The sequence below is a fragment of the Carcharhinus amblyrhynchos genome, chromosome 8, assembly GCF_965287045.1.
Source record: "Carcharhinus amblyrhynchos chromosome 8, sCarAmb.v2.hapA, whole genome shotgun sequence".
In the NCBI taxonomy this organism is placed as follows: Eukaryota; Metazoa; Chordata; class Chondrichthyes; order Carcharhiniformes; family Carcharhinidae; genus Carcharhinus; species Carcharhinus amblyrhynchos.
Window position 1 is genome coordinate 9,932,965 of NC_137331.1, and position 13,877 is coordinate 9,946,841.

A 13,877-nucleotide genomic window follows, 5' to 3' on the forward strand; every position below is an offset into this window, starting at 1 on the left:
CCCTCCCTCTAGTACAGTCAATGGCATTCATATGAGAAGGGGAACTTGTGACAGCTTTATTACCAGCTGTGTTTGAAACACGAGGTCTATATTTTTGATGGAGAGGGTAGCAGCCATATGATTGTGGCCAAATCAAACACTTTGATGGGCAGTCCCTCGAGTAATTGTGGCATTAATTTACAAGGATCGTTTTGTGGAAGTGTGGCACCAGGGACAGATGGCAAGTGTTATGTAGGTGGGCCTCAAAAGTCTATTTTGACAAAGGACTCAGCTGGCAATGATCCCCTCCTGTATGGTACAGCCTGGGCTGCATGGCCATGCCTTCCTGCTGCTCTCCCATTGGAAGGCTGCTCATCCTTGTCCGTTTGGGAATCAGCAGGAGGTACAGGGACTTCCTCCTCAGAAATAGCAGCTCTGTCCATGGCTTTGTCATCATTAAGCTGGGAGCCCATCCACCAAACAACAAGTATTTTTGAAACCCTTTGCTGAAGCATATTGCAGATCTCCACCTGAGCAATTGTATCAGCTGTATTTTCATCTTTTAAAATGCCAATGGCATGCTTGATAGTGCTCCTGGTGATGACATGGCTGCTGTTGTAGAGCTGTCATCAGTCAAATTCTTGTAGGGAAGCCGTTGGCTCTGAGAAACCAGCCACAGATCTGCATTGCTGGCTGAAATAGATGAGTGAATTGCAAAGTCCTTTGTATAAAGGAGTGTGGCAGCTGCCTGGGAACTTTGCATAAGAGAAGGGATTGAGGGTTATGGGGAGAGGGCGGGAAAGTGGAACTGAGCCACGACAGATCAGCCATGATCTTATTGAATGGCGGGGCAGGCTCGAAGGGCTAGATGGCCTACTCCTGCTCCTATTTCTTATGTTCTTATGTTCTTATGTAAAAACGGACCTTATTATGTCACAAACCAGTTGGCCTTGGTTGACTGAAAGGACTTGCCATTGACAAAAGGTGCCTGCATGCTGAGTTAGGTCCTCATTGCGAATTCGACGCAATCGATAACACCTTGCACCTGAGGGAAGCCCCCTGTGTCTGAGACACCAAGTCCACAGGGAAACTAACGTACTCCCCCACATGAGCAAACAGGACATTAATCTGCGGCTGTGTGTTGCAGACTGGGATATACCAGCCTCGTCTCCTGATGAACTCTGAAAAGAGCCAGAAAAAAAGTTTAGTGTAACATTTACTTTAAAGGCATTTATCTCCTACCCATGCACGTGCAGCAGCTACCTGACCTTTGGTCCTCCCTCTGGGCTCCAGTTGCTCATGTTCACTGGCTTCTAAGGCCTCAATGTGAGGGGGTGCTCTGCCTATCTTCCATGTTCCTTCGCTTGAAGCACAATGCAGACTAAAACACCACTTGTGAAAAGCACTAAGTTCTTCCTTGCACCTGGATGCAAAAGTCATTAGCAGCAAAAGAAGATTGCCTTGGAAGACTTGCAGTCTTGCTCTCCTGGTCCCACAAGTGACAGAAAACAATTGGAGTTAAGTTCTTGGCAATTCTAGGGCAAAAAATAAAGATAAAGAAGGTAAAGATAACTCTGCAGGCAGATCTTACCTCTGCAAAGGAATACGTTGGCTATCCAAGAGATCCGCTCTGACATGGACGGCTCTGCACAAATTGGATTTTACACGATAGCAATTCCAAAATCCAATTTGATTGGATCTAACTGGTGATTTAAATGGCTGGCTACTTCCATGAACCATGCATGTATGAACCCTGGCTTGGCCTCAGTCTCTGCCCTGTGAAATCAAAGTGCCACATCGTCTATTTTCTCTACAATGGAGAATCTTTTTGTCATGAACTTACATTTATGTATTGTCTTTCACATCCTCAGACCGTCACAAGGTTCTTTGTAACTGGTGGATACTTTTGAAGTGTGGCATCAGACCAATTTGACAGTTTTGTTTTAAATAAGTTAATCTCATTGTCTCTTTTGAATCATTATTGCTAGCCAACCCATTGACAACATGGAAATTAAAATCTTCACTGTCAACAAGTAGAAAGGGTGAAACCAGATGCTTCTGAATGTTTAAGTGTAGAGCCTCAGTTAAAAATGCCTTTTTACAAAAAGCACCAACAAAAATTAAGAATGAGAAGTTTATTAAAATTGTACAAACAGTTGTTTCTCAGTTGCACAACAGCTAAGTGGTTCTCAAAGCGAAAGTACAATGTATACATACACTACTGCAGAGTATTCGTTCTGAGTAAAAGTTGCATGAAGTCTCGGCAGTGTCCAAAATGTAAATGCCATCACTGAAATTCATCATGGCAGTTCTAATTCTACATGTAGATATTTACATTAAGAAGATTACACTTTATCAATGTTTGCACCAAAAAAGTCTAAAAAATACTGAAAAATATTGAAGATACTGTGTATATTTTACAAGATGCACTACAATGGTAAAGATTTTTAAAACAAATAATCAATAGCTTTAGTACACAAGTTCTAAGCTGTGTGACACCTCAAATAGGAAATACTAAACAATAGAGTGCTAATCGTTTAACATCAAGCACAGCTATCAAGTCAGAATTTTGGCAGTATTGTTGGTCCCTACGTGTAAAACTGACACAAAAAATAAGGCACATACCTTATAAACAATCAGCAAATAACATGCTGCTTTTCATGAAGGACAACCAATACATTCTAGATTACTAAACTAAATTGGAAATGATCACAGCTACTTTAGATTGCATACAGTACTATAGAGCCAAATAAACTCTAAAATAAATGTTCTAAAACTAGTACCTGCCTCTGTATGGCTTTCCTGACAGATGTGAAACAAGAACAAAAAACATTACAAATAAACCAAATTAAAACAGTAAAATTGTTTGACTTATTGTCGTCAATGAAAGACACTCAAGCATTCTGGCTACAAAGCCTTCACATCACCTTAAAACATCTGTAGGTCAACAGACTATTCATATCAACTAAAAGACCTACCTGAGTCAAATACTTTTCTTGGCTTCAATTAAGAAGCTGGTCATATTAGTCAACAGTTTCACAAGGACAGTCACTTAAAAAAAATCTACCGCAAGATTAAACACCACTTGTGAAAATGCTGACATCTGACAAAATGCACAAGACTTATGGTCATTACAATAACTATAAGGAACAGTGCTTGCGTTTGGCCTTATGTAGTGTTCTAAACATGCAATTAAACACTCAATTCAGCTCTTTTTTTTCAGTAAACAGAGTTAAAAAAAACACAATTGCTAACATAAAATAAAACACTGATGTTGTTCAATTTCAAAATGTCACTGCAGTGGAAGACACATGCTCCCAAGCATGGTGTGTGGGGACACCTAAATTTAGATGTCTTTATCCCATAACAGGGATGTAATGGAATGCATCCCTTGGTTGGGATGAAATAGTTAAGAAAGTACATTGATGGCTAAAGAAAGAAAGCACCCCGTCCATATGCTTAGTTTTCTGATCTTTATGGCATAACTGTTAGGAATTTGCTTTCTTCTGCAAGCGAAGTCAGCAAAGAGGTCATGTCGCCAATGGCCATATTTGTACTGCTCACAGGCATGCTATGGAACATGAGAGAGGTGCGTGGGGTATTGAGGCGGGAAGAAGTCTGGGAGAGGTTTTGCAGAATGCTCGGACTCAGGGCTCCTGAAATGAAACTGCCGTGATCTCCATCATCTAGGATTGCATCAAAATCAATCTGTACAGCATCTAGTGTATTACTGTCAACAGTGCTAGTCACTTGATTTGATCCAGGGGAAAGCAACTCAGAAGACTTGGAATGGCCAGCCTGTTGCAGCTGGCAGTCGGTCTCCTGACCAGTGAATAAAACAGTTTTCATGGCTTGTTGTTTTAAGTTAGAGTTTTGGTTATACACTTGATTGTTATAATGTTGCAAATTGGAGCATGAAGTATGCATGGCCTGGAGTTGATCTTGAATCTCTGTCTTAATACTGGTCATCCTAGACATTTGGTTATTATCTACATTGCTAAGCTGGTGTGCCACACGATTTGTCAATAGACTTGGTTGCTTGTTGGCATTATGATTTGCATATGTTTGATGAGCTTTTGCAGTATATGATCCAAACTGTAGATTTCCTGGATTATAAGAAACTTGTTGGGAACCATGAAGACCTAGAAATACAGCAGCTTGTGGTTGCTGATTACCTGATGCAGTAATGCCTGAACCATTAGTGTGCACCTGAACAGATCGATTTATACCATGGAAGTGTAACCCTTCCATCATCTGCTGACTGTCGGTTTGCTGACACTGAATGAAGTTCTGCACCACCATATTTCTGTTTTGCATCTCACTGGTCACCTTAGTGGCTTGATGACCCGTTGGCACCGAAGAAAGCGTGGATCCATCTTGGCTGTTGTTAGCTTGCGGACTGTTCAACTCCACTTCTTGGTTTGGTAAGTTTGCAGCGTAAGGTAAACCTATGACGGCAGAAATAAACATCTGTCTGTTTAGGTTTTGGTTAGGCTGCTGGCCTCTGTTTGTTTGGGGGCTCAAAGAGTTCCCTGTAGTCATCATGTGATGTTGAGCACCGTATGCAGCCTCTTCAATACACTGTTGATAACCATTTGGCTGACCTGCAAAAACATTCTGTTGAACGACAGGCAGGTTTTGTTGCAGATTTGCTGTGTTAAATAGCCCAACTGCCCGACTTTGTTGCACTGAACCAATAGCTCGCTGCTCGTACTTTTGCTTTTGAGGTGACGTGTCAACACTTCCTGAGCTTACTTCATTCCACTGAATTGGAAGATCATCCTTACTCGTTTCAGAGTTGACCTGCGGGCTGTGATACTCCTGGTTTGCTGAATGAGACTGGTCAAAAGTGGGCATAGTTCCCATATCTTGCTGTATTTCGTGGGGTAGCATGCTTGGCAGCTGGTCGTACATGACCTGGCTTGACATATTTATTTCACTCTGCAGCAGATTGCCTGTTTTATTATTATTATTTTGTGAGCTAATGTACTGAACTACATCATCCGGCAGGATATCCTCATCAATATGGCCAAATGTCTCCATTGCCATGGCCTCCAGGACAACATTTTCACTAATACTGGGAGGACAAGGCGAGTAGGTATTCCGATGAAGGTTTCCATCAGAGCGAGCGTAGCTCTGCAGACCAAAGTTACGTTGTTCCATTGAAGGGGGCATAGGGAGAGGGTTAACATTATTAAGACTGTTAAAACGATGTACCCGGGGTAGAGAGAGAGGATCCACCACAGTTCTTACTGGATCACTGGCTCTTCGTATTCCATTGCCTGGTACATCGTGAGGCAACAGAGGCCTCCTGCCATATCCATTGGGCCCCCCATCGCTGCATCTTCGAGAAAAATTTATTTGAGGCAAGGGTAGTACTCGAGTGTCTCTGCAGTCGCCCAACAGGGACATCCTTGTCTTTAAGCTCATCCGCTCCATGTTTGGCAACGGAGTTGGTGGTGGTCCACCCGTGGCTGCAGCATACTTGGCTTTCAACCGGTAATGCTGTGCTGGAGTAAGGCTCAGTAGCCCAGGTAGGCCACCACATTGGCTGGCGTCACTCGAACGCCTGGATGCATCCGTTGAGATGGGATCATAGGAATCAGTAACACTCAAGTTGTTTGGTCGGCTTTCAGCCTGGGAGACCTCACTGGACCTTCTACTTGAAAGATATGGTGAAATGCCAGAAGACCTGCGGCTGCTCATGTAAGCGGAGCTAATGGTGCTGGTGGTGCTGTCACGTCTCTCGTTCAGCTTCTTTAACATTGTGACTTCTGCATTTGCAAGTTCGTTTCTGTTTGGCAGGATAGTCATGGATCCTCCAACACTAGAGCTGTCCAGCTGAGAGCCTGTGTTTAAATGTAAGATATTAATTAGTAATTATAACTTTGCACAACTCTACTGTTAATTCATGTTCATCAGGGAGAAGTTCAATGCAGCGTTAGAAGGATAATTAACTTAAAAAGCAGGTTTAAAGGATGTTCAAATCTGGAGCAGCAAGAGCAGAGTAAACCAGCATGAGAAGTGCTTTGGATGAAAAATCAACTTCTTTCTCTCTACAGTACAAAAGCAAATCTAAAGTACAGAATTGTACCAGCATTTTGCTGCCATTTCAGTGGGTTTTTCCCAAATTATTAAGTACTTCTCATCATATATTTAAAACTATGTCAGGTTATCCACTTTGGCAGGAATAATAGTAGGAGGGATTACTATTTAAAGGGCGAAAAGCTACAGCATGCTACACTGCAGGGAGTCCTTGTGCATGACCCAGCCTGCAGGTGCAGCAGGTGATCAAGAAGGCGAATGGGATGCTGGCCTTTATAGCGAGGGGGATAGAATATAAAAGCAGGGAGGTCTTGCTGCAACTGTACAGGGCACTGGTGAGGCCGCAGCTGGAGTACTGTGTGCAGTTTTGGTCGCCGCACTTGCGCAAGGATATTTTGGCCTTGGAGGGAGTGCAGAGGAGGTTCACTAGGCTGATACCGGAGATGAGGGGGTTGGACTATGAAGAGAGACTAAATAGACTGGGTCTGTACTCGTTGGAGTTTAGAAGGATGAGGGGGGATCTTAGAGAGACGTATAAGATAATGAAGGGGATGGATAGGGTAGCGGTAGAGAGATTCTTCCCGCTCAGAAAGGACAGCAGGACTAGAGGGCACAGCTTCAAGATAAGTGGGGGGCAGTTTAGAATGGGTTGAGGAGGAACTTCTTCACTCAAAGGGTGGTGAATCTCTGGAATTCTCTGCCCATTGAAGTGGTGGAGGCTACCTCGCTAAATATATTTAAGACACGGGTAGATAGGTTTTTGGTAGGCAAGGGAATTAAGGGTGATGGGGAGAAAGCGGGAAAGTGGAACTGAGCCACTTCAGATCAGCCACGATCTTACTGAATGGCGGGGCAGGCTCGAAGGGCTAGATGGCCTACTCCTGCTCCTACTTCTTATGTTCTTATGTACATTGAAGCACCTGGAATGCTTATAAATGTTCTCCATTTGTCAATGTGCTTACAACAATATGCCTAATATCAGTGCGACGTGATATGTCAGGATGGTATAAAGATGGACAAGTGTAAAGACCCGTAGAATTCAGTGTTTCAAAGGGATATCTAAACTGTTGAAGAAGAGAGTTCTGTGGTTGCTCGTATTCCTGGAAGTCTTTATTTACTGAGGTGAGAATTTTATCCCATGTAACTTCCACCCATGCAACAGGCAACTCTGACCCTGCTCTCTGGGTGGAATTTTGCAATCATGTTACCTCAATTCTTTCATGAACTTGAAAAGCCCAGAACAAAAAAGAGCCATTGAAAACTGTGATTTAGAAATCTCTGACCTAAATGGAAGAACATTGAAAAACAGACCATCATAATGGAAAGCTTCAATTTGTTTCATTGATTCTAATTCTATGGGAAGATGGATTCTTAGTCTGATATTAAAATTCTTCCTAGAAATGGAAACACTTTTTAATGCAGAGTTGCAATATAATTGGAATATCTTGTTATACCTTCCTTTAATACTTTAATTTATAAATTACTTACATAGCAGAAAAGTATTATAAGTGTCACAAGCTGCACGAGTTATGAGTAGAATTCACAGCAGGTAGCTGCATTGTGCAACCAATTTTTTGCTGATGAAAAAATAATTTACTTCTTCAAATTTCCCATGTTTAACACCATGCAATTGTAATAGGCAAGTGATCCACGAACTACTTTGAGGCACCTTTTGAGAGAGAATTATGTCTGCATGACGGAGAGGGATGTCAATAATGTGATACGGCATGTTGGACATTTAATGTTAGTATCAAACTCTCCTATGCCAGTTACAGCACTGTCAAGTGCAGTGTAACGATATCCCTGCTCTGCCCCATCATTGTACCTCCATTCCAATTTCAAAAAGTACTCCTGTAAAACTCATGTCACATTTGCCTATTGCACATACAAGCCTTCCTGTTGGCGAGTGTGTCAACTTGCCACTTTTGGCTATAGCTTGTTGCAATGGGTCCTATTACCTTTGGAATATTTCAAGCAGCAGCAAAGGCAGCAAAGTGAGAAGACTATCACATTGACATTATGGGCTGGAAGTGAACCTATAGTCTTTTCCTTTAGGCTACAGCAGCAAATGTTCTAAAAGCAGACCAAGAATATAACGGCACATTAACTTGCCGTCAGTCTATGGAACCTTACCGCTGATGTGTTCCTGCACCCAGGGTGTAATGCTCAGTTCTAGCAACCCTTGATTATTGCTACTTTTTTAAAACTGTGATATGCAAATCAAATACATTTGTAAATTATTTCCATTTTCAATCAAGAGGCACTAGTCATTCCAGGAAATCAGCCGGTTGTTTTTAGAAATGGATTGGTTCAGAATCTTTTCCTTCACTGCCTCGAGCCATTTCAGTATGAAACATAATATCCTAGCGATCAGATACCCCTCTCATTTCTGTGTTTTTAAGGAACATTCAAAGCAGCAGCACAAAGGCTGCAGTTTCTTCCTTACCACTTCCTGGAAGAGGAGGCAAAGTTGTGTTTTTGGTAGCTGGTATAGTGTTCACTCTGGGAAGAAGTCCATTGACTTGTTTCAACCGCTCCACCTTTAGCTGCTCCATCCACCTGGTCCCTGTCAAATTCCTTCTGGCCTGCAGACCTAATGCTGTAGTTGCTGTGGAAACTGTAGAGTCCATGATTGGTGCCTCATCAATGGCGCTGAGATCTCCCACACTGCCTCCGCTGTTCAGATTAAGCTCGACCCCACTGTTGGAGTGGTTGCTGGAGGGGGACGGTTCACTGCAGCATGAAGACTGACCACCAGGGCTTGGCTGAGATGTCTTTGGAAAGGAGAGAAAAGAGCAGCTGAGTTGTTTTGGATTTGTGTGTATTAGGGAGTTCAATAGTTAAGTGCACAAAATTCAATTAATTACAGTATTTACTTGAAATTGAAATATTAGTCAACCAACTGAAAGATTTAATTAGAAGATAGAAAAGACTACAACTTAAGTATATTTCAGGAAGGATAAATGACCGTGTTCACAGCTGGGTTCTATGAAGATTGCATTAAATTTGAAGCCCATCGCATCTGCCCCACCTCTCTGAAAGACCAGCCCACCCGCCCTATCCCCATAACCCCGCAGATTTACCATGGTTAATCCACCTATTCTAACCTGCACAACTTTGGAGCGTGGGAGGAAACTGGAGCATCCAGAGGAAACCTACGCAGACATGGGGTTAACGTTCAAATTCCACACGGACAGCCACCCAGACCTTGAAATGAACCTGGTGTTGCGAGGCTAACCACTGTGTCACCATGCCACCCAAATGATTTTTAAAAGAATGTCAAGGCAATTAGAAAGAATGAGGAAGTTACAACATTGTTACATTTGAAGATGAAGAGGCCTATAAGAGAGAACTGGCAAAGAAAAAGTTACAATATCCTTCGCTTTGTCACAGAATTCTGAGCAGTGTTCAGTGATTCTCACCATATTTTCCTTATTCCCAATTATGTATTCCTATGGCACATCAATAATAAGAGAATAGGTTCAGTAGGGACAGGACTGGTAAGTGATGGTCTTGTGGAGATAATTCTTCATTACCCAGTCTGGCCTATATCTTTCTCCAGTCCCACCCCAACATTGCTGACCCTTAAAACTGACCGCTCAGCGTTCATGAAGCCCCACCACCAATTTCTCTGGGTAATAGATGCCAGGCTCGTCAGCAAACCACACATTCCAGAAATGAATTTTTTTAAAATTCAAAAATAGAACAATTCAACAGGTCTACAACAGCCTTGTTTTGTGAAGCAAGCTAACTTCAAAAGCTCCAAGTAATCAAAGAATGATGCAGGCAATAAAATCTCACCTTATTACCCACTGTCCTTAGGAAGACAGAACAAGAAATGAGACAGCACCAGACAGTAAGGTCAGCAAGTTAGTGAAAGCAAGAAAGAGAAAAACGGTTACTTTCAGTTAGCAGTGACTAACAGCAGAACAGGGTTCATTAAAACAAGGGATCAGAACATTTCACCGGCAACAACAGTTTGGATTAATTCTTTTTTTAACCTCTGAAAGTACTGTATTCCTTTACCTTATTTAATAGTTTGCATAGTACATTAAATTTCACATTTCGATTAAAGCTCAACAATGTCTGCCCCAATTTTGGCCCAATAGTGAGAATGGGATATGTTTGGGTCAGATACCCAATTTATATTAATGATCATGCCCAATATTACAGTCCAATAACTTGAAGGTGTGTTAGATTAAAATTGGAGCCATTACGTATACAGGAGATCTTGTAGTGCAGCGGGTCCCTGTCTCTGAGCCAGAAGCTCCAGGTTCAAGTCCCACTTCAGAACTCAATGGCCATTGAAGGTCCGTGCATAATATGGCCAAACCGGCGCAGAATCAACTTGTTAATCTTTCCAACATACAGCAATGGCAGGTGATACGAGTGGGAGAGATCCTGGTAATCCATGTAATGCAAAGAAATTGGAGCCACTGGCATCGTTATTCATAGTTCCATGTAAAAGTGTATGTTGCCACAGTGTTCTGCATTGTAAAGATTCTATGAATAAATATGTGGGGTTACAGCAAGAGGGCCTGGGTGGGTTTGTTGTCGGTTCAGGCTCAATGGGTTGAATGGCCTCCTTCGCATTTTAGAGGTTCTATGATTCTATGAACTCCAAGGTCATCAATAAACACTCAGAACTGTATTTTATTTAGCTTCAGCATGGATCCTGAAGTTTGCCCATGGTGGATACCTGCTCAGTTGACATGGAGAATGTAACAGCAAAGTGTAGTTGGTGGAGGGCATGGTTGGCACTAAGTTGGCATAGTTATGAAGGGCCATGGGGATAAGTAGAGGGCATAGAGGGTGTGAGGGAAAATGAGGCTGGAGAGGGGACATTGGTTGACACAGAGAGTATGAGGGGCCATGGAGATTAGCAGGAATGGTAAGCAGGGAGATTGGGAATGGGTGGGATCATGGGAGGCAAGAGGAATGTTTTATTATTTTTCTTGTGAAGCATCGAGAGTGGCCTTTCAGCAGTCTGCCTTTACAACCAGCTGCCTGTGGCTGCGACAGGCCCAACTCCTATCAGGATTTGACAAGAAATGTATAACACATGCTCCCACCCAGCCTCTCTGGAACAAAAAGTAGAACAGCTGGGGCTTTCTGTCCTTATCGACATCCTCTCCCTGTCGCTGTAAACCTCCCCTACCCCCCAAATCCCTGAGTCAGGTTCGCAGAGTCAAGAATTTTCCAGAATCTTTGCTCCTCCAGGCCTAAGGCTTGGAGGCCAGAAGATCCCAGTCAGCTGTCCCTTTGGATGACAGATTATGGGATTACTTCTCACCAACTTGACTCCTAAGTTTGCTTACAGGCTTGAACACAGGTTTGAAGTGAGAGGGAGTAAAAAAATATACAACTGCCACAATTGGTCTCAGGAGCCTGGGCTCCAGCCATGGTCGGGATTTTCACACTGGGTTGTTATTCAGCACCACCTGAGAAATGTGTCTGAATGTGGATCTGGCAGTCAATACAACGGCACTTTGAATAAACCTGACATCATTTTCATTTTAGGTTTACACATGAAGAATGTTCGCTTGGCCAGAGATGTCTTCCATTACTCTCTGAACTGATGCTGAGAAGGCCAAGAGGGCAAACAAAGACTGGGTGTAATGAATGTCCTAACTGATCTTGAAATAATGACATACCATTGGCTTCTCTGTCTTTATGGCCTTAACTTGGAGACATTCTTCGCGCTTTGAGGTAGTATTGTTTAGCTCAGCCTGTTGCTGCCCGGGTGATTTGGACTGGGAGTTGCTGCCTGGGTCCTTGGGGGGCAGTGGTCTTGGGTGGACGTCTCCTCGCTGTTTCTTCGTGATGTGAGCCTCAGGGCCATGAACTGTTTTAACGTGTTTTCGGAGGGAACTAGGATCAGTATAACGCTTCGTGCAACCAGGAATTTTGCAAACATAAGGTTTCTGAAAAATAATTAATAATGGTCACTAAAGGAAACATTATAGCGACAGTTCACAAAAATTCAACAGCAAAACATACTGAACATTACACATTCGTTTTCAAGTCCTGATAGGTCTGACATTTCTACATCCTTTGCTGCAAGTTCATTATTAGAATCAGAATGATAGCACAGGAGGTGATCATTTGGCACTTTGTGCCTATGCCAGTTCTTTGAAAGAACTGGTCAATTAGTCCTGCTATTCTGTTCTTTCACCATAGCTCTGCATTTTTTTTCCTCCTTTTCAGTTACATATCCATGCTTCCACCATCCTTTCAGGCTATGCATTTCAGAGCGTAACAACTTCATGCCTATCTTTTTCCCCCAGTGTCATCTCTCGTCCTTTTGAGAGATTATAATTGTAACCGTGGGCAGCATGGTGGCACAATGAGTTGCATGGCGGAACAGTGGTTAGCGCTGCTGCCTCACAGCACCAGGAACTGGGGTTCAATTCCAGCCTTGGGTGACTGTGTGGAGTTTGCACATTTTCCCCACGTCTATATAGATTACCTCCCAAGTCCAAAGATGTGCAGTTAGGTGGATTAGCCATGATAAGTGCATAGGATTACAGGGATAGGGCGGGTGGGTCAATCTGGACAAGATGCTCTCTCAGGGAATCAGTGTAGATTCAATGGGCTGAATGGTCTCCTTCTGCACTGTTGGGATTCTACAGTTCTATGGAAATAAGCAACTTACATTTTATGTATTTTGTCATGCAGCAGAGACTGGAGTTTTATTTGCAACAGTATAAAAGGTAATTTTAAATCATATTTTTATCAATATTTTATCAAACTCCTTTGTTAATTTTGTAATTGAATTGTGGGATGAATGATGTGCCAAATTACCTTAAAACCAGTGCCGTATTTGTGAAGTGTAGTCATTATTCTAAAGTAGGAAATGTAGTCATTTTACATACAACAAAATACCAAAAGGAGCAATAAAATTAATGATCAAATCACCCATTTTAAATGATTTTAATTGAAGGTTATATGTTGGTCAGGATCCTGAGATTCATTTGCCGTTCTTTAAATAGTGCCTCAAGATCTTTAATGTCTGAGCGGGGGGGTGGGGGGAGGTGTTTGAGGGGACAGACAGGGCCTCAACTCAATGTTTCATCTGGAAGGGAGCATTACTCAGTACTGCACTCAGGCATCACCCAGAATTAGTGCTCAAGTCTCTGGAATGGGATTTGAAGCCACAATCATCTGACTCAGATGTGACAGTGCCAGCACTGAACCAAGGCTGATACTGTGATCTTTCTCTCAAAGATCAGAAACATTCTGCAGAAACTTCAAGCAGGGCAACCACAAAAAGGACAAAATAATCAGTACTAATTTAGAAATGTCCATAACAGTCATTGGATTCTGAGCACTGGGCACTGCTTATTGAGGGTATATTCAGGTGAATGAATTTGCATATTATGTGTGATGGTCATTATTAACAGCAAAAAAAAAAGCATCTGCAGCATACTTCTGGAATCTAGATTAAAATAAGTAAAATTATAAAAATAAATGAAATCACGCCACCTCCATTTAGAATCGCCCAGCTTTGGAACATCACGGGGGGGGCGATCTTCCCGGTCCGCTGCGCTGCTCGAGTAGGAATGGAGAAGCCCCATTGGGAGGCCGGTGATGGGGACCCAGTGCGCGTGTGCTGATCTCCCCACGGACAGACTGACGCACGCGCAGTGGTCTGCTCAGCGCGCTGATGCCGGTCTCTCGGGCAGGATTAGGCCCCCTGCCCTGGCGTGAATTCCCCAGCAGACTCTGGGGAAGTCGAGTGTGCCGGAAATTCATCCGACTAAATACACCCCAAAAACGGGGAGGGAAGATCTCCAGTTTCCCATTCGCTATTTGCGAAAATCGCCCCGCACATCTAAATTGTTCTCGGCTAT

At 42.8% G+C, this 13,877-nt stretch overlaps 1 protein-coding gene across 3 annotated transcripts in view; it reads right to left on the minus strand.

Moving 5' to 3' along the window:
• Positions 1–2,146: 2,146 nt before the first annotated feature.
• The window catches only part of LOC145346438 (transcriptional activator GLI3-like), a 350,295-nt gene continuing 338,564 nt past the window's right edge, over positions 2,147–13,877 (minus strand). For all 3 annotated transcript variants that reach the window (XM_080193632.1, XM_080193634.1, XM_080193635.1), the window contains 3 exons: positions 11,679–11,948; positions 8,471–8,798; positions 2,147–5,828 (listed from right to left, as the gene is read on the minus strand). In XM_080193632.1, the coding sequence (XP_080049758.1) occupies positions 3,454–5,828; positions 8,471–8,798; positions 11,679–11,948 (2,973 nt within the window). In that variant the 3' untranslated portion in view covers positions 2,147–3,453. The remainder of the gene's footprint in view (positions 5,829–8,470; positions 8,799–11,678; positions 11,949–13,877) is intronic.